Here is a 26621-nt window from a genome sequence, read left to right on the forward strand (position 1 = left end):
TGACTATGAACCTTTCAACCTGTGTTTCTTTCCTACTGATTAAGATCATGTTATTCATTGCCTTTGATTTTTTTTTTTTTAACATCACAGCAGCCAAGTTTTTTGTTTGTTTTTTTAAATAAAAACACAATCTAGGGCTTGGGTCCCAAAAGTTTAATATGTTTTGTCCTGTCAGATTATCTGTTTCCTCTTCAATTTATTTGTGATGTAAACCTCACCCCATTTCTGCTCTGATCCTGGGACTGTGCCCAGAAATGTGTATGTCAACACATTTCTAAAGGCAATGATAAGGATCACAATTTTAACAAAAACTTAAAACACCTCAAACAAACCCAGCCTCCCCACACCCCTTTCCCCAGTGGCTTATTAAAATCAACTGAAGTCAAAACCATAGCAAATGTGCCTTTTTCAAATTTACCTCAAGGCAGATGAAATAGCCAGACATTTGCCTTTTAGGGTTGCCCTAAGAAGAGCTAACAAAAAGGGTGACAGCCCTTAAACAGCTGCTTGGGGAGGAGGACATCTGCCTCTGTTTTACCAGCTATTCAGTGCTCAGGCCTTGCCTTGAAAAGAGCATGTGGGGCTGGGCAATAGTTCTCAGGCAGCCAGTTGTTATATGGCTTTTGTCTTAACGAAGCCACCCATTACTGTAGAGCCATAACTCGCAGGAAGCCAGCTGTCAGGGCTGTGGCTCAGGCCCCTCTGGGTGGGAGGCAAGGGGAGAGAAAGAGTGTCTGTGGCCAAATTCCCTTTTAGACACCTGAGCCTGGCTTTGTAACCAGAGAGTTTCGTCTTTTCCTCACTCCCATCTTCCCTGAGGAGACCCGGCACCCTTCTTGCTCTTCAGCCTTGGAGAGACAGCAGGGACATCTCCGGGTCTAGATTCCTTGGTTTGCAACTCCCTAAGTGCTGGGCTGGGCTGGGCTGGGCTCTGCGGCGGCAGCGGATGGCTGGTGTTTGGCGCTCTGATCTAGCGCTTCCCTTTGAAATCTACCCCCTCCTTTTTTTTTTTTTTTTTTAAACCAGGTATGATGATGTCAAACGTGATGCTGATGCTACAGTTACAGACACGGCCCCTGCTGGCGCAGCCTCTCTGATTCTCTCTTCCTCTCTACGTCCGGCGCTGGGTTTTTTTTCAGACAAGTGCATCTCCTAACCAGGTCACATTTCAGCTGCGACCCACTATCCGTCTGTCACCGGAGTCAGACCGCAGGAGGAGGGCTGAGGAAGACGACGGCGTTTGCTCCCCCAACTGCGGGGTGGGAAGAAGGACATTAAAATACTGCAGAAGTCAAGACCCCCACTCCCTCACCTCAGGTCGAATTCAGACCACGATGCGCGCTCCGGACTGCGGGCGGCTGGCGCTGCCGCTGCTGCTCCTCACAGTAGCTGCCCTGGCCGAAGGCGACGCCAAAAGGCTCAAGGAGGGCGAGACCCCCGGCAATTTCATGGAGGACGAGCAATGGCTGTCGTCCATCTCGCAGTACAGCGGCAAGATCAAGCACTGGAACCGCTTCCGAGACGTGAGTCTGCGGGGCTGAGAGGGCTGAGGGCTGGGGCTGGGGGTTTGGGGAGGGAGCTTTGGAGCAGAGACCCTGGGGCTGGGAGTGGCGGCTGCATGTCGCAGCCACAGGCTCCCGCAGCCTAGCCGGTTAATTGCACCAAGAGTAAACAACGAGCACTCACCGGGCTCCTGAGACCCCTCCTCATGTACTCCCCAGGCCAGGAGCTGGCGGGCTTGGGACCCCCAGTCCCACACCCTCCCAGAGCGAGGAGTTACTCTGGGGGCGTGCGTAAGCGACGAGGTCTCCCCTTCAGGCTGGGTGCGGAGAGGGGTGCGGGTTGCAGTGGGGCGGGGGGAAGGGGGCGGAGGGGAGTAGGGAGGGAGGGGCGGACACCCTGGCTTTGCCTGGGCTTCCGACCTGCTCCTCTTTTTTTTTGGTGAGCCATCCCCAGGTGTCCCCCTGGGTGGATGATGCAGGTTCCACATACGGGCCACTGCAGAAGGGGCTGGTCTGGGTGGGGCCGGCAGGGACAGTAGCATCGTCTTGCGCTTGCCTTCTATTCCTATCTTGGGCTTTGGGTAAAGGAGAGACAGAAGGGGACAGGGCCCTTGGTTGGCGCTTTGAGTTGGGGTCGGGGGGCGCTCTTAGCAATCCTCCTAAGGCGAGATGGTGAAAGGCGTGTCCGTGATGGGGGGGCTGGTGAAGGCAGTGAAAATACCGGAGGCCACCTCTGGGTGGCCCCCAGAGCCAGGTCTGGGGTCCCCATGCTGAGGGACGCGAGCACTAATGGAGGCTGGTTTTCCAGGACCAACCTTTCACGGGGGAGCGCGGCCCAGAAGTTGGGGAGCTCCAACCTGGAGGGAAGACTCCCTAGCCCAGTGGACTTGAAAAGCAGAGGGGAGAGCCCAGTAGCTGGGTATGGGAGCCCTTCGGGGACGCCCGATGGAACCCAGGCTTAACCTTGTGCCGGACTTTGCCGGGTAGGGGGTGGGGAGGCGGCTGCGGAGGAGCGGGCGTCGCTGCAGCACTTTGTTTACGGGCACCTGTAGATCAGAGGGGAAACTGAAGGCTGCCATGTTCGCAGAAGGGGAAGTAGGAGTGAGGAGGGGAGGGCAGAGGGCGTGGCTGGGGCCCAGAGAAGGGTCCGGGTGGGGGTGTGAGGTGCTGGATGTGCCCGGATGCTCCGGAGGAGAGGAACGATGGTACCCCGCGATCTGGTGCTTTCCAACACCCTGTCCCCAGAAAACCTCTCCTACGACCCCAATTCTTGCTCCTCATTCCCCAGATTCTCTCATCAGACCCACCTAGTATAACACAGGCCACACCGTGACCTTTCTCATCTTAAATTGTGTGCATCCAGAAGTTCCTTAGCAATGTGTTTAAAACACACATGCTTCATATGATTTCCAGCCACATGATGGAAACAGGCAGAAATATGCATCTTTTTGTTACCCTGAAACAAGTGACTGTTTATCTCCAAAGTCAAACTGGTAGGTTGTAATTCATCAGGACTCTCATGCTGCCTGGTCCTCAGGGCTGAGTGGCCTGGGCCCGGGTGGGCGGTTTGCCCCACCCCACGGCTGGTCCAGTGACAGGAGCCTGGAGCTCCAGCAAGACCTTTTCCACATCCCCTGCAGGCCCAGCATAGATTAGCTGCAGTCTCCTGCCGCTGCCTGGGAAGCAGCCCGGCCACAGCATCGAGAGCGTGGCAGCAGGCTGGCCCATCCTGAATCCATGTGTCACTTGTCCAGGCCTCCCTCTGACTCGTTGGCAGTTTGATCTTCCATAATGGGCCTAGTGAAGGTCAGAGGGAAAAGAAATGCTTAATCAGAACAGTACAGGTTTTAAAATAAAAGCTTCCTACCCACCTCCCTTCCACTGACTTCCAATAGCCAACTCTGTGGGTGAGGATAGATGACTGACTGCATGACCCCTGGCACAGGGCTGCCCACCTGTCTCCCTGTACTGATGCCAATCACTTCCTCCTTCCTCCCATGCTCATCAGAAAAAAGCCACCAGAATGAAATTCTGCACGACCTGCCCCCATAGGATTCATGGAAAACTTCAAAGCATGTGTTGGTTTGCGTGGCCTCAGGCATTTATAGGGTAGATTTCCTCTAAAACCCCATTTAAGGTAGCCCTGGCTATAGGAGAATGGGGTCAGGGAGAGAAGGAGGACAAGGAAGGGTGGGCAGGAGGACCTGGCTATACGGATCCTTTGGCAGCTTCTGCAGAAATGCAGGAGGCTGCTAGCTCAGAGCCACTGCATTGCATAACTCTAGGGGTGCCATGGTGTGAATGGTGCCCCCTGGAGTTGTGCAGTGCACAGACCATGCACAGGGGCTCTGCCAGGACTGCAGACAGTTCTCATTCTTCCCCTGTTAGCAGAGGCCCCACTTCCCACCCTAAGGACTGAAGGCCCTCTAGTTGGGCACAGTAGCATCGGCTTGATGTACATTTCATCAGGCAAGCTTTCTTGAAAATATGCTCCTTTGCTTCTCAGAAGAGAGGTAGGAGTTTCTTTTGAACCTCTGAGGCATTGCCAGATGGACCCTGAACCTTGTTGATAATCAGTCACAAAATGGTGCAGGGCCCCCACTCTGCCTCAGTGGAAGGGAGGCAGGCAAGCAGGGGGAATGGAATATTCTTGGGGAATAGGATCAAGGAGTCGATAGTGTGGGTGAGGGAAATGTCTCCATTTAATGGTTGGACTGAATTGAGAGGGGAGATTGAGGGAATCATGTCGGAGTGGTCAGGAGAAGGAAGGAGAGAAGGAAGGCGCGGGCCGTTGCTCCAGTGTGGAATTGGTCTGAGCTGGTTAGTGGGGAGTTCAGCTTAGCATTCTTCCTCTGAGCACTAGGATTATTAGGGGTGTGGGGTGTTGTGAAGGATTTACTGACAGAGTAATCCTCCCCTCCAGTGGGCGCGGGGCTCTCACATGTGTCAGGAGAGGTCTCTGCCCTGCTACCGAGAGGAGGGAATTTCAAGTCAGAGGAGATGGGGATCTAGCTGTGCCCTGCTCTGTGCAGGCCTGGGCTTTTCGGAGTCCTGCTCCCTAGTGCTACTATCTCCGAATTCACTCCCTGCAGAAGTGGGTGGATTTTACCGCAGTCTTTGGAACAGAACATCCAGAGCCTGGTAGATAGAGATGGACACTTGAGAGGAGACAGGCCCATTACACAGCATTCTTCCTGGCAGCTTCCAAGAGCTGGCTGGACAGCACTGACCGTTCTTTTTCTTCTTGGCTCTTCTCTGCTTTGTACCACACTTCCATTACATTTTAATGATATTTATGAGGATCCAGCACAGTGCTGGGCACCCCGGAGGCACGCAGTTAGCACGTGTTGAATCACTGGTTGCAGGGGGTGCTTATATCTGCCAGTCCCTGCAGTCAGCACTTTATCCCTGTGGCCTCTTGTGCCCTCCAACAACCTGTGAGATAGTTACCATTACTTTATATTCCACCCTATATAGGACACAGAGGCACAGAGAAGCTGAGTAACTTATCTACGGTCAAATAGCGAGTAAGCAGCAGAGCTGGGATTTGAACCCAGGTCCTCTAACTCAACTTTGCTTTTTAGAGAACTCTAAGCCTAACCCTTAGTGGACATGGAAAAGAAGAGTCTACCCTGGCTTGTGCCCTATGGGCTCAATGATGTCTGGGCAGGAGCAGCACCTCCTAGGAAGCGGGGGGCCAAGGCTCTCAGTGTCTTTGGCAGCCTGCCACCAGCCTGGCCTAGCGACCCTCCAGAGCAGCTCTCTACCCAGGAGAGGCATGAGGCCTGGGTTCAGGTTCTGATTCTGCCACTGCCTGGCAACATTATGCCAGGTACGTCACATAACCTCTCTGAACTTCAGTTTCAGTCTAGGAGACTGAAATGGACACGTGAACATGAAGACATCTTGTCAGAGGGCTGGGGGGCATCCATTTCAGGCAATATAGAAAGAAACTCCAACCCCATAGAAAAACCACCAGATGGATCAGTGTTTCTGGGGCTAGCCCACACCACGCCTCTGGCTCCATGAGAATGACACCGATGTATGTTTACTAATTCACTCATTCACTGCAGATCTGAGCACCTCCTCTAGGCCTGTGGCTTCACCATGAACCTGGGGTCTGGCCCAGGGAAACGTCACCTGCTGGCTACTTGGGATTCTCATGTTTTTATGAACACCAAGTAGGCCAGTAGCAAGTTTCAGCCACAAAGGGCCTCCCTTGTTACCACCCCTCCCCTCTCCCCACCCCATACTGCTGAACCAGTGCAAGTGTGGGAATGAGCTGCACAGGTGTTCGTGGATAAGTGTGGGTGTGTGAGAAGAACCCCAAACTGGGTCAGGATGGATTCCATCATTGGGATTTGGGGATGGGAGGCTGGGTCCTGCCCTGGCCTCCTCCTCCTCCACCTCCACTTTGGGTTCAAATCCTCTCCCACGCTGGAGGGGCTGGCGTCGCCCAGAGCAGTGTAGTGCAGTGAGAGACTCTTGAATACCCAGTGGGGCTCCAGGCCTTGGGAAGAGAGGGAGAGAAGAGCACTCTTTGCCTAGAGAGGCCGTCTGAGTCTCCTCTCAACTTCCAGGCAGTCTGCAGAGGATGGCCAGCCAACACCACCCCCTCCATTCTCCAGAAGGTCAGAGGGCTGTCCGGAGGAGTGGACGAGCTCTATCCTACCCTGAGCCCCAAGGGCCCTGGGAGGGTGCTCAGCTTGTCTTCCTCCCTGGGGGAGCCACTTCCAGTTTCTGGCCCTTGATTTTTTCCTTGGTTTAATGGGCAGCCCTTGTCATTCTGTGACTCCGGAAGATGAGGCTAGAGCCCGTCCACAGCCCTCCACCTGCACACATCCCCCCCCCCACAACTGCCCCCTTGCCACAAGCTGAGCAGCAGGACTTTGGGTTTAGGAAAAGGATTTTCTTTTTGCTCCTGAGGAGGTATCTGTGACCAAGTCAGGGTTGAGCATGTATTAACCAGAGACCAAGAAACCTGAGAAATGAGGCCTAATGGCATCCTGGGGCAAACACCAGGCTGAGGATGGCCATACTGCCGCTGTGTAGGTTCCCTTGTAAGTGTAATGTGGGTCTTCTTAGGGCTATAGACAGGGAAAATGTGTCTAACCTTGGCGGGCAGACCCAGGCCCAGCTGCAAGCTGTAGGGTGACGGGATTCTTGAAATGTCGCAGCCTCTGACCCCCTGAGGGCTCAGCCAGTGTTCAGTTGTATGTGTAGCCCCTTCCTTGGGGTTGCTGCAGCATTTATTGGTCATACACACATTTGGCACATGCTGGTGCTGCTTTGCATCATCACTTATGCTGTGGGCTTGTATCTCAAGAGTCCTCCTGCTGGTGTTTATCACATTCCTCCCAAGGTAAGTCCCTGAGGGTAGGGTTTGGGGATAGACTGCTTTGTGACCTTACCACCCCGTCCTCAGAGCATTGCATGGGGTTTTTGTGCACACAGTATGTGCTCAGTATAAGTATATGCACGGTGGAATAGGAAAGGCAGGAAGGGTCTCAACTAACCTGTCCTCTGAGCCCCTCCCTCTTCTCCCCAGGGAGCAGCACTGTGGATTCAGGTGGTAGAGGGCAAAGGGAGAGCTGGGGCTGAGCCACGCTGACTATTTGGGGTGAGCTCTTCCTCTTTCTGGACCCTGAAAGGTTGGGATAGTCACAACTAGAACCCCGGCACCCTGACTCCAATGATTCATTTGTAGGATAAGGGAGTACGTGCTGCCGTGAAGGAACATTATCCCGCAGGCCTCCCTGTTCTCCCCTGTGTCTGTGGGCCTGGACCTGGCTGCAGCCAGCCTTCCCCTTTCTCCTGGGAAGTAGGGGGCTCAAAATTTCCCCCCACCTCAATGGGCCCACCGAGCAGGTGACCCACCCATCAGACCTGTGGGTGGGTGAGCACAGGGCTTCCTCAGGTGGAGACCAGGTTCCCTGAGGCAGGGCATCCTGCCCCTTCTCTGACATCTGAGAAGAGGTCAAGGCTGCACACAGCAGGAAGGACAAGCCAGGCCGGGCCAGTGTCTTACTCCTGCTTGGACGCAAGCTGCTGGCTCCTTCCCTGATCCCTTGCTCCCTTGCACAGGTTAGAGGACGTGGAAGAGTCTGAACTTGTTAAGGCTCCTTTTCCCCTCTTCTCAAAGTTCTCAGCTTAGGAGGGGGGGGCAGAACTGCGGAGCCTCAGCAGCATTAAGCACTGAGCGCTGAGCCTCCACGTTTTACAGATAAAGGAACCGAGCACATCCAAGCCCATGTGCTCTTTCACAACCCCATGTCTGTGTTTCCTCAGCTCCAGTGTCTGGCCCTCCTCAGAGATCCCTGGGATTTAAATCCTGCCCCCCACTCATGTTCCAGAAAGGAAACAGAGGTCCTGAGGCAGCTCAGAACAGAACTCCAGGCCCACCCTCCCCTATACCTCTCTCTTGTTCTCTGCCCTCTATGGACCCCTGGGGCCACTGCCTGAACCAGAAACCCAAGGACTGGGGCCGAGATGCCCCTGAAACTGTGGAGAGCTCAGGCCCCGTGGAGTGTGGGGATGGGGGGTCAGCGCGGGCATACCTGAGGCCAGGTGGAGCTCCTGGCATGCTGGCAGTGATAAGCACATTTTTGTCCTCCAAGGAAATTCCTCCGAGCAGAGAGGAGGTGGGAGGCGGGGAGTCTGCCAGATGCCTGACTCCGTCTGTTTGTCCAGGCCTAACAGCCTCTGCCGCTCCCTCTGAGAGAGGGGCAAATATTTAATGACTGCCCCCCTCCCAGCCTCCTCCATGTGGAGGGTGCCGCCTCCTCAAGATGCCTTCCACCTGGGCCTGTGACAGGGGTGTCAGGCCTCAGCTGAGAAGGAGCCAGGCGGGCCCAACTTCACCCCTGCTTGTTCCTTTCTGGGTCCCTCCCTCTGTGCTCCCCCGCTCTTTGCAGGGAGAGGTAGGAGGAGCCCCCAGCTACAAGTTCCCCACTCCTGGGCCTTCTCAGTGGACTGGGTTGCATCAGAGGTTCCCTCGCCTGAGGAATGAGGCCAAAATAATGCCGGCTACGGGGCCTTTCAGAGGTTGAGAGAGGCCTGGCCCACTTCCATTTTTAGAGGTTCTCGATCTATTAAGAAATGAAGAAGTGCCATAATAGGGTTACAGAAGTTATGGTTTCTTTAAAGTCTCATGATGCACATCTTTCGGTCCTGTCGGTGTGCCTCTGGCTGTAGCGCCTCAATTGGAGAGGTCAGAAGTCTGCGTTTGAGGCTCCTTGTGACTGTGAGACCCAGAAGTGCCTCTTGTCCACCTTGTCCCCCAGACTCCCACCGTATGTGCGGAAGAACCCAGCTTCAGTGCTCCTGTTTCGTGAGTTTTGCAAGTATAGAGCTTCACAGTTTACAAAGTGCTCTCATAGCTGTTATCGCACAGGGTCCCTCCACAGCTCAGGGAGGAAGGCAAGGGAGTCACCCTTACTTTATAGGCAAGGGAAGGGGCTCCAGTGAGGGCAAGGCTCTCTAGGCCACAGTGTTGTTGGCAGTCAGAGGCCAGGCCAGGCCAGTACCCAGTGCCCTGATTCCACGCCAGGGCGAGGGTGGGGGGTGTCAGTCTCTCCATCACAGTGTGCTGCAAAGAGGCAGGTGGAGATTTGCCCAGGTGGTTTTTAGCCCTGGGGCGCTGCTCTTCTTCTGCTTGATTCACTGCTGTGTCCCATCCTCCCCACCAGATGGAGAGGCTGGGGGAGATTGGGTTAATTCAAGCTGTGAAGTGAGCGGGTGATTTGGGTGCTAATTAAAATGACAGGAAGTAAACAGCGCTTGGAAACACCCAGCATGTGCCCCCTAAGCCCGACTAGGCTTGCGCACTCACTGCCGTTTCTCCCCCAGCTTGGCACAGTGGGCCCTGTCTCCATGGCAACCGGGCTGAGCTGCTGAGATCAAAGCAGGAGATGGGTTAGCTCCAAACCAGCCGAACCAGGGGCGGGTGAAGAGGGTTCTGGAAATGCGTGGAGAAGGGGGGCCCCCAGGTGTCTTCCCCCACCACCGCCAGTCTCTCCACTCTGCTTACAAGACTCCCTGCCTAGGGGTTGGAGCAGAGCTGGTGTGGTGGGAGAGACCACCCATGGGCTGGGATTGGGCCTCCTGGGTCCAGTCTTGGCCTGGGACTTTCTTTATCTGCGAAAATTTATGGAGCAATACAGGGTCCTGGTTAGGGGCACAGATTCTGGAATCCCAGTTCTGAGGGTACCAATACTCTTCTGCTGTGCTGTTGATGTGTGATCCTGTATAAGTCACTTAACCTCTCCAAGCCTCAATTTTATCACCTGAGAAATAGGATGATAATCGTGATTTTCTCTTAAATTCTCATGAAGAGTAAAATGAGCCAATGAGTGCAAAGTGCATAGCGCAATGCCTGCCACACAGTAATTGCTCAAAAGATGTTAGCTATTATTGGTGTATTTTTACTATTGCTAGGTGCTGGGCGTAGAAAGGTGAACTTTATATGGTCTCTGCCCTCGAGGAACTGGCCACCTAAATAGGGCAGAAGCAATGGCATTGCTTGGTGTAACCAGAGCAATAATAACTTCTACTAGGTGCAGTCCACCTGAAGGAAAACTAGATACGGGGCGAGGTTAGGGAAGATGAAGTGTGAAAGCCAGGTTTTGAAAGATAAATAGAAGTTCAGGGGCTGGATGCAAACATACATTCCAGAGGGGGAAGAAGGCTGTGCCGAGGCCTGGCCAGAGTGATACATCCACTGGAAGGACATGGGGACAGGAAGAGACTCAGAGAAGATGGACTTTCTTCTGTAGGTGACAGGGAACCCTGTGAGGGTTTTTAAATGTAATATTTATTGTGGTTTTTTTCCCCCTTCATTACAAAAGTAATACATGTTCATTGTAGAAATTTTAGAAACTTGGAAAAAGGCAGAAAGATGCCCAGATTCTCTACTCCTCTCCCCCAGAGGAAACCACTGTTAACATTTTGATATGAATGCTTTTTACCTAATCATCTTTAAACATTTTTTTTTCAAAATAAGAGCAAGCTATATATTTAGCGAAGGGTTTTAAGGTGGGAGAAACATGATCAGAATTATCTTCTAGACAGATCCCTGTGGCTGCAGGGGTGTGGAAGATGGGTGGGCTCAGGGAGAGCCCAGAGGAGACCCTGCAGTAAGTGAGGCTGGGGTTGCTAGGGTGGGACCAGTGGGCATGGTGAGGGGAAGGCAGGCTGGAGAGAGAGCAGGAGGTGGAGTGGACAGGACTTGCTCCTCTCACTGAGACCCCTTGGGGGCAGCTCTCCTCACACCCCACTGGTCTCTTGCTCTCCCAGTGGTGGCCACTCTCTTCTCCATTTGCAGGGGCCCCTCATGTGGCCTCTCCCTGCCCATTTCCTGTCCCTCCACCATTTTTTCCACCTGAAGTCTCTGGTCTCTTCTGCTATAACAGCTTTTATTTGTTGAGTATTTTGTGGACACCAGGCACCCTTCAGATACCATCTCCTTTAATCTCTGAGCGGTCCAGGAGTTAGGTGCTGAGCTCCTCCAGGCCGAGGTGCTTGCCCGAGGTACGCTGGTAAGGGAACATGGGCTTCTGTGGGACTCCAGGGCCCTCTTTCCCCCTCATCCCCCTCTTTGGCTGGCTGCTCCCATTCTTCTGGAACTGAGGGTCCTGGGATCCAGAACCACTTCAGCCTCCCCCAACCTCATCCACCACAGCGGAGACAAGGAGCTTAGCTAGAATCCAGGGCAACCCTTGTATACAAAAGGGGCTCAATCCCTGTATCCTGAATCAGGGGGAGTCTTAGCCTCACTTGGGTTGGGGTGGGTGGAGATAGCTCCCCACCAGGGCTCTCACAAAGCAGCTGGATGGTGAAATAGCCCTTTCTTTGAACTCTCTCTTCCCCCAGCCCACTCCCCCCTGGATTTCTAATCAGAAATTCTTGGTATTGACCATTGAGAACCTTCTTTGTTCTGAGTCCCAAAGGCTTCTGCTCACAGCCTGGTTGGAGGTTAAGGCGTTAGGTTAGGTCCAGAGTGAGGGAGAGAATGAGCAGGCGTCAAGGCCCTCGGCTAACACCCCTCCCTGCTCCAGTTCAGGTGTGGGTGGGTTCCGGGGCACACAGACGTTGTTGGTTGAAAGCAGGTGACTCACACAAGCCACTTCCCCTGTCCTCTTCACAACCTCATGCCCACTCCCCTTCCAGAGGATGATGGAGCAGATGGCAAGACCCCAACTCCATGAAGGCCAGTCCCTACTTTTGCCCCAACTTGTAACCCTGGCCTCAACCACTTGGCCATGTTCAGCCTCATTTCCCATCTGTGGTGAGTGGACACCAGGGGAGGGACCCCTCCACCCTGATGAGTTCCTGGAGAAGAAGGGCTGGGTCTGGGCTAGGTTCCTTTGGCCCTGGCATAAAGGGAAATTATGCCGCAGTTCCCTGTCGGCTGCCTGGCGGTCTTCTTAGAAGCTTGCCCAGGGGCTCAAGAGGGTTCCAGCCACGTCCTGTGGAATTGGGTGGGTGCCTGAGCCAGGAGCCTGGGCTGATCTGTTCAGTGTCCAGGGGGTCGCCCAGGCCAGGTTCTCCAGAAGCCCCTCCTGTGGCTTTCCTCCTGCTGCTCCTGGGTCCAAGGACTGCAGGACACTTGGCTGCTTGGACACATATGTGGGTTGTTACTTAGTTTCTAGATAAAAACCAACTGGCATTGGGTGAACTGTCTTGAAGTGTCCTTCTTTCCTACGAACACCCAGCACACACTGTTGCTTCACGTGTGTGCGTGGATACAGATGCTCACAGACGACACGCATGCCTGCACACACAGGTGCTTTGGGACACACACCCATGAGTGTGCACGTGTGAAGACCCAAATGAATGCACACACGTGTGCGTGTGCAGAAGCACACACTCAGGTTTGCACCTGACCCCAGCGTGCTCTACCTGGGTCTGATGCCAACTGCTTGATCGGCATGGCCCCTCTCTGGCCTTTGCCCAGGAGGCTGTGTTGATAAGGGCTCTTGCCCCTGCCTGTTCCTGATGCTTGTCAACTTCCAGGGGACACATCAGAGGCCTCAGAGCCCTTGGGCTTTCAAGGCCTTGTGGGTGCCCTCTGGTGCAGGACCCCCATGCCCTCTTCCCCAGGCCTGGCAGGAGTCTGGTCCCTTCCCACCCCTACCCCACAGTGTGGCCTCATCCTTGCATAGTTTTGATCCTTGTGTGGGACTCACGACGAGGAGGCAGCTACACGTGGCTTCTCCTGCCCCTTGTCCTCCAGCACCTGGAGCCCCATGCAGAGGAGGCCGGCAGCTGGCTCCTTGGCACTGCCAGCCTCCAGTCCAGAGAAGCCCTCTCCCGCCTGCCTGGCAGAGCTGCTACTGGGAGCACCTTGGGAGCTGTTTATTGGTTTTCAGCTGCTGCCTCCACCGCACAGGAGAAAGTGGGGAAACCAGAGGAGCTGGGGTTTTATGCCAGTGAGCTAGGCTGGGTGGGAGCTGCTCTGCCTCTGGCCACTGTGGGGTCCACAGGCCCAGGGGAGGGACTTGCAGCCGGAGGAGGGTGAGGAGAGAGCTCCCATCTGCCCCGGGTGCCCGGCAGTGTGCGGTATCCAGAAGAGAGGTCTGTGCTGGGCATTGGGTGACCTGGGTTCTGAGACGGTGGGACTTGGGTCAGGTCATTTCTTGTCTCTGGACTTCCCGGCCTCTCCTGCACATAGAAGGGGCTGGGACAGATGACCTCAGAGGGCCTTTTCAGGATCTTCTGAGTCTGAGGATTTGCAGCTGGGCGATGGTAACTGAGGAAGCTGTTTGGAGGGGCCGTGGTCCCCCTTTCTCTCAATGCACCATCTGAGTTCTGCACGCAAGTCAGACCTTGACTGAAAAACAGGTGTCAGGGGAGGGGACTGCCTAGGAAGGGAGGGACCCTGGTAGAAGGAGAGAGGGTGTTCTGGAACAGCCAGGGCATAGGCATGAGAATCACTTCCCAGGCAGTATGGGCCCCTCAGACATCTGTCCTGATGGTGGGGTGAGGGCTGGTTCCTTTGGGACCAGCTTCAGGGCCTGAAGTAGAGGGATGGGGCCTCACCCTTAAAGCCATGGGCCTCACCTCTACTGCTCCTGAGGCCAGCCCTGAGCGGGCTCCGGCCTCAAGCTCTCTTTTGTAAAGACATAGGAGTACTGTTCTCCAGTTGGAGGCCATAGAGGTCAGAGGATGGTAGCAATCAGAGACCATTGCCCAGCATCCACCGTCACGTGATGAGGCCTGGGGAGCCCTGACCACATGGTCTGAGGGTAGGCCTCACACTAAAATCCTCGTCTCTCCCTCTCTCCTCCTGCTCCGGTTCCCGTGGCCTGCTGCTGCTTGCTGATCCCCAGGAGGTAGAGGTGAGTACTGCCTGGGGCTCCACTGCATATGTGTCTGCAGCTACACACCCCACACTCTTCTCTTCTCACTTGCACACTTACCCCAATTTCTCCTCCCCTGCGTCATCCAGTGTGGGATGGGGGGTGTGGAATAAGGAGATAGGGGAATAGAGGAGAGGCCGGAAGAGATTCTGGACATGGGTTTAGGGGGATAGAGGTCTGGGGGAGGCAGCTGGCAGGGCCTGGGTGGACAGGGGTCCTCTGGGAAACCACGAGGATGGTGGCAGTTGGCATGCGGAAGCAGTGGCCCAGCCTTCTCCTCTGTTGGCCCTGGAGTTGAACTTCGGCTCTAGGATGTAAATCTTAGCCCTTCCCTTCTCCCTCACCCGCTCTGTCCTTCCCTAGGACGACTACATCAGGAGCTGGGAGGACAGTCAGCAAGGAGATGAAGGTAACATGCCCCTCCCACATTGGGGAAGGTGACTGACACCCATGAGGACTTGAGACCAGAGGGCAAGTCCTGATCATGGCTTTGGACGCTCCTTGGGGAGCCGGACCAAATGGGGATGGAATTTCCAAGCCGAGGAGCTCTGGTTATCAAGGGTTGATAGAGAGAGGGGCTTCCCAGCTCAGAAGTGGGGCTGGGGGTTCCTGGGCTCTCTAACACTGAGTCCCAGGTGACCTGTGTCCTAACTCTGTGTCCCTGCAGCCCTGGATACCACCAAGGACCCCTGCCAGAAGGTGAAGTGCAGCCGTCACAAAGTGTGCATTGCCCAGGGCTACCAGCGGGCAATGTGCATCAGCCGCAAGAAGCTGGAGCACAGGTGAGGGCCTTGGGGAGGTGGGAGGCCTGGAGGGGGTTTGCTTAAAGAGCAAGGGCTTAACTAATACATAGGAGAGGATCAGTTATCTTTTGCTTCGGAACAAAGTACTCCAAAGCTTAGTGGCTTAAAACAACAAATGTGTGTTATCTCACACAGTTTCTGTCAGGAATCAGATGTGGTTCTATTGGATGGTTCTGGCTTAGGGACTGTCAGGAGGTTACAGTCAAGATGCTGGCTGAGGCTGCATCATCTGAAGGCTGCACTCAGGATGGAGTGCTCACTTCCAAGCTCACTCACTTGGCTGTTGGCCCTAGTCAAGGGGACCTCTCCGTAGGGCTGCTTGAGTGTCCTCTCAACATGGCAGCTGGCTTCCTGTAAGGCAAGTCATTCAAGGGAGAGATCAAGGAGGAAGCCACATTTATGACCTAGTCTTAGAAGTCACACATTGTTACTTCTGCCACCTCTATTTGTTAAGAGCGAGTCTTAAGTACTGCCACACTCTAGGGGAGGGGAATTAGGTTCCATGTTTTGAAGGGAGCAGTGTCAAAGAATCTGTGGACATATTTCAAAACCACCACACTGTATGAGATCAGACACCAAACTGTGGGACCCAGGGAAAAGCACATTTCCTCTCTGGGCCTCGGTGTCCATATCCGTAAGACAAATAGGTTGGCCCAGATAGTTTGAGGTTCCTTCCAGCTCTGACATGGAGCCACTTCATGAAATATTTAAGGTTGTAGCTTCTGAGGCTTTTAGAGGAGGGAAGGAGTGAGGGGCATTTGAGGCCTTAGCTCCAGCCCAAGGACAAGACCCTGCCTGACTCCAAGACCCCCTGGAGAAGGTCCCATTTCCCTCCCCTTTCTCCTTAATCATAGAATCAGAGACCAGAGACTTGGGGTTGCAATCTTAGATGCCTCTAGGGGCCTGGCAGGTAATGTAAATGCATGAAGAGAACTTGGTGACAGACCACTCTGGTGAGCCCAGGCCTTGTGGAAATGCAGGACCAGGACTCCCATATCTTCCATTTTAACTAGGCCAGAAATCCAGGTTTTTTTATGTGAACTCTTCCATTTTGCAAATGTTCATGAATAACCCAATTAAAAACAAAAACCCTTGGTGGTCAAACAAAATGATCCTACAGGCCAGATGTGACCCATGGGCCATCAGTTTGCAACCTTTGATTTGGTCTTACCCCTACGCAAGTGTGAGTCCCTTTTACATCTTACACTTGGGCCTGGAGTTGCAACCTGAGGGCCCTGCTGGAAAGGGGAAGCTGGGGGTCTATACCCTGCCCTGTTGGTTCCACCTTTATGAGCCAGAAGAGGGTCTGGCTGGCGGTGATGGGAGGTGGGCAGGGGCAGGGAGGCAGCTGCATCTACTATAGATCACCAAGAGCAACTTCTTTTTGGAACCAGTCTCCTGAACCCTCCCTTGCCCTGTCCGTCTCTCATTTTTGCTTCCACCCCTGTGCCCTCCCATTCCGCTCCTCCTGTAGGATCAAGCAGCCTGCCCTGAAACTCCATGGAAACAAAGACACCATGTGTAAGCCCTGTCACATGGCCCACCTCGCCTCCGTCTGCGGCTCTGATGGCCACACTTACAGCTCATTGGTGAGGAGCTCTGGCCCCAGGAGGGGTGGGGGTGGGGTGCACTGGAGTCCGCAGGGAGCAGAGAGGACAGCTCAGCTGGGCCTTCTGTGGGGCTCCCAGTACTGCTGTGGGGCCGGATGCACTTGTCAGCGCATTCAGCGTGGCCGACCACAGCAGGGGCACCAAGCCCGGGAGTCTGAGCCAGACCCTGCCCCTGACCTCGGGCAGGTGCAGGTGGGGGCTGGGGCCTGGAGGAGACCGGTAACTGCAAGTGAGAGTAAGTGAGGAAAGGGCCTCATGAAAGTATGGAGGGCAATGGAAGGAAGGAGCTCCGTCGTCTAGGTGCTGGGGGTTGAAATCTTCCCATGGGTGGATATCCACGTGGACAGGGTGGTTCACCAGCAAGCACCAGGCATTCTGGGGCAGGAGGAAGTAATCCTCCGTGAGATGACAATGTGGGAGGGAACGGTGGTTGGGTGAATGAATTCCAACTTGATGGGATTTTTGTGAGGGTTAAATGAGACAGTATTTGTGAGAGCATTTTATAAACTTTAAAGTACCCTAGAAATGCGGGTGCTAATTGTGAATGCTTCTGCTAGCTGTGAGGAGTTGCTTGGTGTCTGGAGGGCATGAACTGTTAGCTGGAGTTGGGTTCTGGGGCTTAGGAACCCTTTTGGGGTGAGATGCAGATTTAAGAGTCACCCGTTGTGGGTGATGATTGACGCTGGGGAGGGGATGAGGTCACCCAGGGAGAATAAGGCAGAGAGAGAGAATAAGCAAAGGGGCAGAAGCTGCATGGAGGAGGGGTACAGAGGACGTAGGCGGAGCTGGTAGAGAGAGGAGAGCGCTGAGTCACACCACCTGAGGGCAAAGCGGGGTTTGGGCAGGAGGCTGTGGTTTGAGGGTCCCAGCGCTGCCCTGTGGGGAGGTGGAGGTCATCGGGAGGTCTGGCTTCCAGCCTAGCCCCGTGGCCTTGGCTGAGTCACTGGGCTTCTCTGAGCTTCCGTGTTCTCTGCTGAGTACGAGAAACACAATTCCTCCCTCACAGAACTGTCGGGGGCCAGGTGAGGTCACGTTGTAAAATGCTACGAGGACCCGCTTCCATGAGCGGTCATCCCATGGGGAGAAAACAGACACAACCAGGGGAAAACACTTGAAGGGCGAGGAATGGATGAACCCCTCTGGAAACTGTAAAGGCCAGGGAATTAGCAGATGTTCAGTAGCCAGTAGCTGTTTGTCATCAAGAGAGCCCACGGAGGTGACTGTGGGAAGGCCATGAGGGAGGGGCCCACAGCCGGTTACCTAGGAGCCAAGGGACTGTGAGGGGGAAGAGGAGAGGCCAAGAGGGCGAGGAGGGGTGGGTGAGTGGGGGTGAGGGGATGGGGGTTTCCTGGGAAGGACAACTGTGCAGAGAGGCAGGCTGGTGCGGAGTGGGGCTCCTGGGAGCCTTTGAGTCCCCCTGCTTCCTGGGCCTGCTGCCCCTGACCACTGTACACCTGTGGCCTCCAGGGGGATTAGGAGGGCCGCTCCAGGCTGTTCGTGGGTCTGTCCCTCCCATCTCCAAGGAGGAAGGCAGATGTGGCTGCCATGGTTGGCTGGAGGGTGCCCCTAGCAGTGCCCCCGTCACCCAGCCCGACCTTTCTTTTTGTGCAGTGTAAGCTGGAGCAGCAGGCATGCCTGAGCAGCAAGCAGCTGACGGTGAGATGCGAGGGCCCCTGCCCCTGCCCCACGGAGCAGGCCGCCACCTCCTCCACAGATGGCAAACCAGGTAATGAGTGCTGGGCCGCAGCCAGGCTAGGGGTGGGAGGCGGCTCCTGCCAGGGCCCCGGGACGCCTCCTTCAGGAGAAGTAGCAAAGACAGGGACAGGCCTGAGGGACCTGTGGGTCTGGAGGTCTGGTTTACACGGAGCAGGAGGGCCACGGCCTCATCCCAGGGAGACTGCGCTGGGTGTTTTTAGTGCTAGGGAGTGAGGCGGAGGAGGAAGGTGGGAGAGGAGGAGAGAGAGCCTCTGATTTCTAACTCCCCTTCCCTCTGGCATCCCACTGCCCAGCCTCCAGGCCTGTAGGGCAGCACCCCCAGCTGAGACCATGCTTGCTGCTTCACCCCACCTTCACCCTCCACCCCCTTCTCCCTGTTCTGCCGACTGCAGAGACCTGCACGGGCCAGGACCTGGCTGACTTGGGGGATCGGCTGCGGGACTGGTTCCAGCTCCTTCATGAGAACTCCAAGCAGAACGGCTCAGCCAGCAGTGGGGCCCACCCGGCCAGTGGTACAGGAGCTGGTTGCTCTGCAGGGGAGGAGGGTGGGAGATGGGGGGACGGGGGTACACTGGGCCACCTGGCTGCACTGGGGAGCACCCACTTTTGCTCCTTCCTGCCAGACCCTGAGCCCCTAAAAGAACCTAAACCTCAGAACAAGGGGAGGGAGGCTTGATCAGACAGGAGGGATTTGGGATAGCTAACAGGAGGAACTTCTTAAAGTGAGTGGAAGGAAGCTAAAGCCTGAAATGGGTAGCCAAGGGAAGGTAAGGAATTATTTTCCCTGAAGGGCTTTCAAAACAGGGTTTTGACTGGTTTGGGTGCAGTCCTATGCAGAGGCCGAGGGATGGGCCTTCAGCCACTCTTGAATTTCTCAACGCCATGGTTGGATTCTGAGCTGTCCTGACCCTGAACAGAGGGCTGGGGCTGACAGAGAGGTGGAGGGATGGATGGACAGATGGATGGAGCGATTTACCTTGAGCAGGTCTGAACCGTGGCCTTCTCCCCAGGGCTGGACAAGAGCCTGGGGGCCAGCTGCAAGGACTCCATTGGCTGGATGTTCTCCAAGCTGGACACCAGTGCCGACCTCTTCCTGGACCAGACGGAGCTGGCTGCCGTCAACCTGGACAAGTACGAGGTCTGCATCCGCCCCTTCTTCAATTCCTGTGACACCTACAAGGATGGCCATGTTTCTACCGCCGAGTGGTGCTTCTGCTTCTGGAGGGAGAGTGAGTGTGGCCCCTCCCAGGGCCCCAGGCCCCCGGCCCTGCTGTGCAGGCTCTGCCCCTTGCTCCAGGCTGTCTTTGGGAGTCGGGGTGGCTCCCTCTTGGCTACCTCCCCATGCCCAGAACTTTTCCTGCTCCCCCACTTCCTGCACTCTCTCAGCACCTCATCTCTTGGAGCCCAGGGAAGCCAGCACTTGAACTCCCTTCCTCGGCAGGCTCCAAGGTGGATTTTGTGGGTCCTGAAGCTTATGCACTTTCGGAGGCCTGCTTTAAGGAAGAGTATTAAAAACTACACATGTAAAATTTCTAGGGCCCCTCAGAGGACTTGGAAGGGTCTCAGGGTTCCTGAAGCTGAAGCTGGGTTGGCTTCTCAGTGATTCCACCTTTAGGCCCATCTTACAATACTCGCCCCAAATGTGTGATTATGCGTGTGATCATTAGCCTAGAGATATGTATCCTGAGCCAGGGCAGGACATGTGCTTAGAGATCATCTAGGCCAAGTGAATAACCATCATCGATGGTTAAACTGAGGTTCCGAGGGCTCAGCTGACCAGCCAGAGGTGGGGTAGCCTGTGCTCTGCCCCTGGTGTTTGGCCTGGTCCCCACTGTGGTTGTGTGATGGGAGTATACAGCAACTGTGGCCCGAGGCTGGGGCTTCCTTTAGGGTTCCGCCATAGCTGGTGTGGGACGCTGGGCAGGCAACTGAATCTTTCCGAGTTCAGTTTCTTCGTCCGAATGGGGAGATAACGATACCTCAGAGACTGTTGTGAAGATGAAGTGAGAAAATCTGGGTGCAGAGCACCATGTAAATCACAGATCCCTCTGCCAGTGTGGGGTATTTTGACCAGTTTTACTGCCCGTAACTGCCCAGCCTTCCTGCTCTCTCTGCACAGCTCCAGCACTTTTACTTCCCAGGCCTTTGGAGCTCGTGCTGTCCATTCTGTATAGTAGCCTTCTTGGGCAGGAGGCTGGGAGCTGCTCTCATTTTACAGACAGCCAGGCCCCCGCTGGGAAGGGCTAGGGGACTTCTCAAGGTCACAGACAAGTTAGATTTGGCTGCCAGTTATCTTCAGGCTTCCATCTAATGTTCCCTCCAGTCTTATGTTGCTCCCAGGCCCTCTCACCCTGGGGAATCTGTGCATTCACCTCCTCTTCTGAATCCTGTTTACCCATCCCATGAGTGGCCAAAACCCTCAGAGATACCCCTGGGCTTCTTGGGGGGCCTCAGCACATCCCACAGCCATGGAACAGGCCTCTCCCAGTTGGAGCCTGGGTGTTCTTATCTGGCAGAGCCCCTGTGCCAGTTTTGGAGACCTTAGAAGGATCAGTGCATCCCACTGTGGGGCAGCCCTGTGTCAGAGCCTGGGCATTTTCATCTTGCAGAGCCCTCTGACTGGGTTTCTAAGCCTTGAGGGGGCTCAGTGAGTCCCATCAGCACCATGGGACAGCCCCCATCAGAGGCTGATTCTCTCCCTGCAGAGCCCCCCTGCCTGGCAGAGCTGGAGCGTATCCAGATCCAGGAGGCTGCCAAGAAGAAGCCAGGTGAGGGGGCTGGGCTCGGCTCAGAGGAGGAGTCAGGTGCCCCGGGGTCCCTCTGAGGCCCAGAGGCTCTAGCCACTGGGTATCATGGAAGATGCAGAGTTCAGAGGAGGCCCTGGCTTAGGAAGACAGGAGAGGGAAACTCCCTCCTGTCTTTATCCTCGTGGTGGGGAAAGGTCTCCCAACCAGCCCCTCAATAAGTGTGTTTTAAGCACTAATTTTGTGCCCATTCCTGCCAGGACTGGAGGTAGGGATACAGAAGGTTCCTAGAACTCTCTGTTCAATTGACTTCAGCCAGGGTGTGTGCAAAGCCCATAGCAGATGCTCGTGTTCTCAGCAAACATTTGAGTGCCAGCCCTGGAGAGACAACAGCAAACCCAGCCTAGGTCAGAACTGATGGGCAAGGCAGTAGTGGTCCCTGGCCTCATAAAGCACACGGGCTACTTGGGGAAACACAACCCACAAGGTGACACACCAGAAAGACAGAGCGACCGGTTGTGGCTCCTGTAGGTAGCTGAGGTGCTGAGGGAGAGCACAGTGGACAGAAGTCAGCCTGGGGTCAGCGAAGGCCTCTCTGGGGAGCTGGTGTTCAAGAGGAGACCTGAGGGATGAGAACGAGGTAGCCAGGAGCAGTGCTGAGGGCAGGAAAACGTTCTTGGGACACAGAAAGGACCCGTGTGGCTGAGCGTGGTGGTTGAGGGGACAGAGGTCCGAGGGGCAGATCCCATGGGGCCTTATAGCTCCTGGGTGCAGCTAGGCCTTTAACTGGGTAGTGAGACCGGCACATATGAAACCAAACACTGGAACCTCCCTGCAAAGCCGTATTGACTGAGAACCCAGTGGCCTTTGGGGGCAGGCACTAGTGCCACTTCTGCCAGGAAGCCAGGATCTTCCTCCTGGTGGAAGCAATCCTCTCTGGTCTGCATTCCCCTGCCCTGGGCCTTAGGGCACATGTCCTGGGGTGCCTGGTGTTAACATTTCTATGTTATCTCATCCCTACTAAGTGGGCAGAGTCTATCACTGGGGCCCCAGAGTGGGGATGTCAGCCGGTGTCTGTTAAGTGAACAGAGGAACAGCCTGAGGGCAGGTCAGAATCAGAGGGCTAGGAGGAGAAGCTGGCGTTGCCGGCAGGAGACAGCCAGGCAGAGGAGCAGCTGTAGGATGGAGGGCGTCTGGCACAACGAGGTCACACTGGCCGTCCTGCAGGACTTGGGAACTGTGGAGGCAGATGGGAGCCATTGTAGGGGCTGAGCAGGTGGTTTAGAAAGGCAGGTTTTCTTGTTTCTGGTCAGCCAAGCTGGAATAAATGCTGGCGTCCAACCCTGGACGTCTGAGCTTGTTGGGGGGTCAGTACCTGCACTGGCTGGGATCTGGTGGGGTCTGGGCCCCTGTGAACCCAAGGTCCCAGGGCCACCTCTGGGAAGAGCCCACACCCCGAGGCCCCTGCTCTGACCCTGCGGGGCGTGCCCCATTCAGGAGTCTTCATCCCGAGCTGTGACGAGGATGGCTACTACCGGAAGATGCAGTGCGACCAGAGCAGCGGCGACTGCTGGTGTGTGGACCAGCTGGGCCTGGAGCTGACGGGCACCCGCACGCACGGGAGCCCTGACTGCGGTAAGGACTGGACAGCCGCCAGAGGCCCAGCTCGGTGTGGCAAGGTTTCCTGCTAGCAGGATGCTAACCTGCCCCTTGGCTTGTTCCCCTCACAGACGACATCGTGGGCTTCTCAGGGGACTTTGGGAGCGGTGTCGGCTGGGAGGACGAGGAGGAGAAGGAGACAGAGGAAGCAGGCGAGGAGGCAGAAGAGGAGGGCGAGGCTGGCGAGGCGGATGATGGAGGCTACATCTGGTAGATGGCCCGCGGGGCGCTGGGGCAGGCCAGGGTGCTGACGGCCGGGGAGACAGGCCAGCAGAGGCCTGGACAGAGCAGGCAGATGGCGAACGGATCCAGAAAATAACAGTCTGAAGCTACCCTGGCTCCAACGGGGAGGACCCGATGTGCAAGTGTGCATGGCACGTGTGTGGCATGTATGGCCGGGATGTGTGAATGTGTGTGTGTGTGTGTGTGTGTGCGCGTGTGTGTGTGTGTGGCATGCACTGAAAAACGTGTCCTTGGTCCACACTGCTACTGGCAGAGTGAGTCACCCAAAGGCCCCTTCGGCCTCCTTGTAGTTGTTTCCTTTCCATTTTAGTTTTAAAATACACACATACACACACTGCAAGGTCAAAACTGATTAAATGAGATGCCCCCTTGCCAGTCCCCCAGCCCCATCCAGGCCCACCCTGACACCCTGGGATTCCTTGTCCTGATTTGCTACCCTCTCCTCAATCAGTCCTCCCTCCTCCTGCCCCTGCCCCCCTCTCTTTCCCTTCTGGAGTCAAGCCCTGGCCTGTGGGATGAGGCCTAGGGACCATCCCTGGGGGCAGAGGGGAGGGAGGGCAGGGAGCTGTCTGCTGGCCAGTTTGGCTGTGACACGCCCACCAGACTCAGATGAGAGGGGCTGGGACACCCGCCTCAGTGAGCACTTTCCCTTTGCTGGACTCTCCTCCTAACCCAAGCCAGTGTGACCAAAGGGGGCAGAGAAAGAGCTGGGGGCAGAAGCTGAGAGGTGGAGGAGGAAAAGGCCTTGGCAAGCTGCTGGGGAGGGGAGGGGTGGACCATGTGAGGAAGAGAAGGGGCCAGCTTGACAGGGAGCGTATGCCTTTGCAGATCCAGGTAGTGCTCTTAGGAGTGGAGATGGGGCACCCCTGAATGCCAGGCCCTGGAATAACTTGGGCCCCTTTCTGTGGCTCTCAGGTAGGGGCCTGGTCTGGGCTGTTCTGTAGGGGCAGTAGGTGGTGGTTATGCAGGTGAGCTCCCCCTAGCCCTGAGGGAGGACCACACCTTCCCCTGTCTCCATTGCTGGGGTCCCCCACTCCAGGAACCTGAGGATCAGGCCGCAGGTGAAGAGCCTGGGTCTTGCCCAGGGGTGTGTGTATGCACCCACGTCCTCCCTGACCCCTTAATAATTGCTCCCCTCCCATCCAGACCAACAGAAAGCATTGTCCCTGAGACCCTGTGAAGGAGGAGCAGTGGAAAGCTGCAAACTTCTGCCCTCAGAGACCAGGATGTTTCCCCATCTCTCCTCAAGAGAGAGGCACCCCTGGGCCATTTCCAGCCCCACTCCTCTCAGCCCCCGGGCTTGCCCTCCATCCCCTTTGAGGGTCCCCTAGGGCTGCTGTAGTGGAGGGCCTTTCAAGCTCTGAGGTGTTCAGGGTTGTGAAAAGTCAGAGGGGACAGGTCCGGGGCAACCAGAATCTGAGGCCATGCTTCACTGTTCCCCCAAATCTCCTTACCGTGTGGCAGCCAGCATGGAGGAGAAAGTGCCCCAAGTTTTGTTTTTTTTTTTTTCTTACTCTATCCAGTTCTCCCTGTTGAAGCAAATTTTTTAACATCTTTGGTGAAGAATTTCTTGCCTGGATTTGGGCCTCTGATGCCCTTTGGTGTGTGGTGAGTGCAGTGTGTGTGTGAGTGCAGTGTGAGTGCAGTGTGTGTGTGTGTGTGTGTGTGTGTGTGTGTGTGTGTGCGCGCGCGCGCATGCGCACGAGCCTAGGGACCATCCCTGGGGGCCTGGCACATGAGGAGATGAGGAGGTGCGCCCTGTGTGCTGGGTGGTGGCAGGGTGTGGGGTCCACGTCGTCGTAAGTTTCCCTGGGCAAGCCTCCCAGCCTGGCTCCCCGGATTCTTTACTTCCACCCCGGAATCCACATCTTACAAGCCCTCCCTAGGGGGAAATAATGAAACTCCCGTTAGCCCCATGAACCACTTCTCATTCCACAGCACAGTTCTGATTGTTGAGGTGTCGCGCTGTTCCAGATCCCCCTCGCCTGTCTTCCCCTCTCCCCTTCCTGTCGTCCCAGTCCTTCCTCTGGTCCCCGGCTCAGTTCAGGGAAATTCCGGTTCACGTCAGCCCTCTGCTGTCTGAGCACAGCTCCTCTCAGAGCTACTTGAAACTTCCTGCTCTCGCTAGAATTGGAGTCTGTCTGTCTCTTCCCTCTGCCCTGGCTCAGACTTCTGGAACCGTCTCCTGGGCGTGGCTGTTGAGGATGCTGGGGCGTTCTGGGGTGGGGAGGGGGCAGAGAGGGAGGAGTGCCCCTCTCCTTTTACTGTTGCCCTCCCCTCCTGGGGGTGCATGCCCTCTCTGGGTCCTCTGGTTGTGCACGTTTTTGTGACCTTGTAAATATGTTGTAGAGAGAAAGCAAAAGGCGCTGAAGTAGACCCTGGTGGGACTCAGGGGTCCAGCATTGCCCTGTCTCTGAAGCCCCTACGCTGCTTTTCACCCCACTCTCTGGGACCGAGACACCCGCCCCCTGCAAAGTTAGACCAAGCAGCTTGTGCCCAGTGGGCTGAAGGCCTCCAAGTCACTTCTTGTCAGACAAGGTGCAGGTTTCCTTGTGAGCAAGGTTGCAGGGTGGTCCTTCCTCAGCTCCTTGGATGTGTGCCCTTGACCAAGCTGTCTGCCACCTGGCCCCTCCCATGTCCCTCTTCTCGGTGTCCTCTCTCTGTCCTGTCCCCACTCCCCTGGCTTAGGCAGGCAGCGGGATTCGGGCTGTGTTGGAAAGAGCTCGACCACATTTTCAGAGAAGTTTCTTGCCTGGCCCTGGAGCTGCCCTTGGCCACCCCAGGCCTCCTTACCCACTAGTGCTGGGAGAGACGGGCACGTCTAAGATGGGGCAGGTTGGAGTTGGAGGGAACAAATGTGCCTTGAGAGACCACTCAGAGAGGGTTCAGGGCGATGGGAAAGGAGGTGTGGGAGCTCAGGAAGAAGGAGGAGGGAGGTGAAGCTGATGAGAGTGTGAGGGGGGGTGACTGCCCCCCGTTGTCCCCCTGGGGCTGTGGCCACATGTGGCCAATGGTCACACTTCCGTCCTCACACCAGCCTGCCTGGTTTTAGTGGGCAGGCCACCCACTCACCTCTCATGAGCTCCATCTGCTTTCAGCTTCACCTGAGTGGGTGGGGGTCCATTGGGATCAACATGGGAACCCTCCATTTCACCAAAGCCTCCCCCGCAGCCCTTGAGGAGAATGGGTGGCTAATCCACTGACCCCCGGCATCATCGTGAGGCTGTGGGCTGGCAGGGGTCAAAGGGAAGAGACACCGGGGGTGCCAAAGGAGACTCGAGACATCCGAGGAAGTCCCAAGCAGAGCAAATTGCTTTATAGCCTGAAGCCTCCTTAAACTGTGTTACGTGCAATAACTGAGCTTAGAGTTAAGAATTGTGTTCCAAGTGCTTGGATTTCCGTCTGTATATTTAAGTGCTGAAATCGTATCTCTCAGTAATTTTAGATGTCTTAAAAAAAAATCGAAAAACAAAGTGTTAGACTGTGTCTGTGCATTGATGGGCACTCAAGCGTCCCGTGGGTCACCCCACCCTCTTCCTCTCCCCTGTGCCCCCATCCCCTCACATTCACCCCTGCCCCCCGCCTCCACTTGGGGACCCCGCCTCGTGTTGTCTTTATCTGCCTATTAACTCAGCCTAAGGAAACAAGTACACTCCACACATGCATAAAGGAAATCAAATGTTATTTTTAAGAAAACGGAAAATAAAAACTTTATAAACACCACCTACCGGCACTACTCTGATTATTCTCCCCCTTGGTGTCATTTTTCACAAAACAAGGTCCCAGGATTCAGGCTTGTGGTCAGCACGCTTCCCTTATTCACCTTCATATGTTAGACCTCCAAGAGGGTGGGGCTGCGAGGAGAGGCCTGATTTACTGAGGGGAGGACCAGAAGCAACTTAGAAACATTTTTGGTATTATTGCAAATATATATGCAATGTCTATTTGTAGATAGGCCAATAAATACATCTGTATCACAAAACAG

General features: G+C 55.5%; 1 protein-coding gene across 1 annotated transcript; it reads left to right on the forward strand.

Moving 5' to 3' along the window:
- Positions 1-411: 411 nt before the first annotated feature.
- SPOCK2 (SPARC (osteonectin), cwcv and kazal like domains proteoglycan 2) lies at positions 412-26359 on the forward strand. The gene is made up of 11 exons (XM_060034827.1): positions 412-1523; positions 13832-13840; positions 14225-14270; positions 14529-14643; positions 16139-16253; positions 17886-18000; positions 18383-18502; positions 19001-19219; positions 20696-20758; positions 22232-22369; positions 22465-26359. The coding sequence occupies exons 1-11, from the start codon at positions 1335-1337 to the stop codon at positions 22605-22607; spliced, it is 1272 nt and encodes a 423-aa protein (XP_059890810.1). The 5' UTR covers positions 412-1334; the 3' UTR covers positions 22608-26359.
- The last annotated feature ends 262 nt before the right edge of the window (positions 26360-26621 follow it).

The sequence above is a fragment of the Delphinus delphis genome, chromosome 16 (assembly GCF_949987515.2).
Source record: "Delphinus delphis chromosome 16, mDelDel1.2, whole genome shotgun sequence".
Taxonomy (NCBI): Eukaryota; Metazoa; Chordata; class Mammalia; order Artiodactyla; family Delphinidae; genus Delphinus; species Delphinus delphis.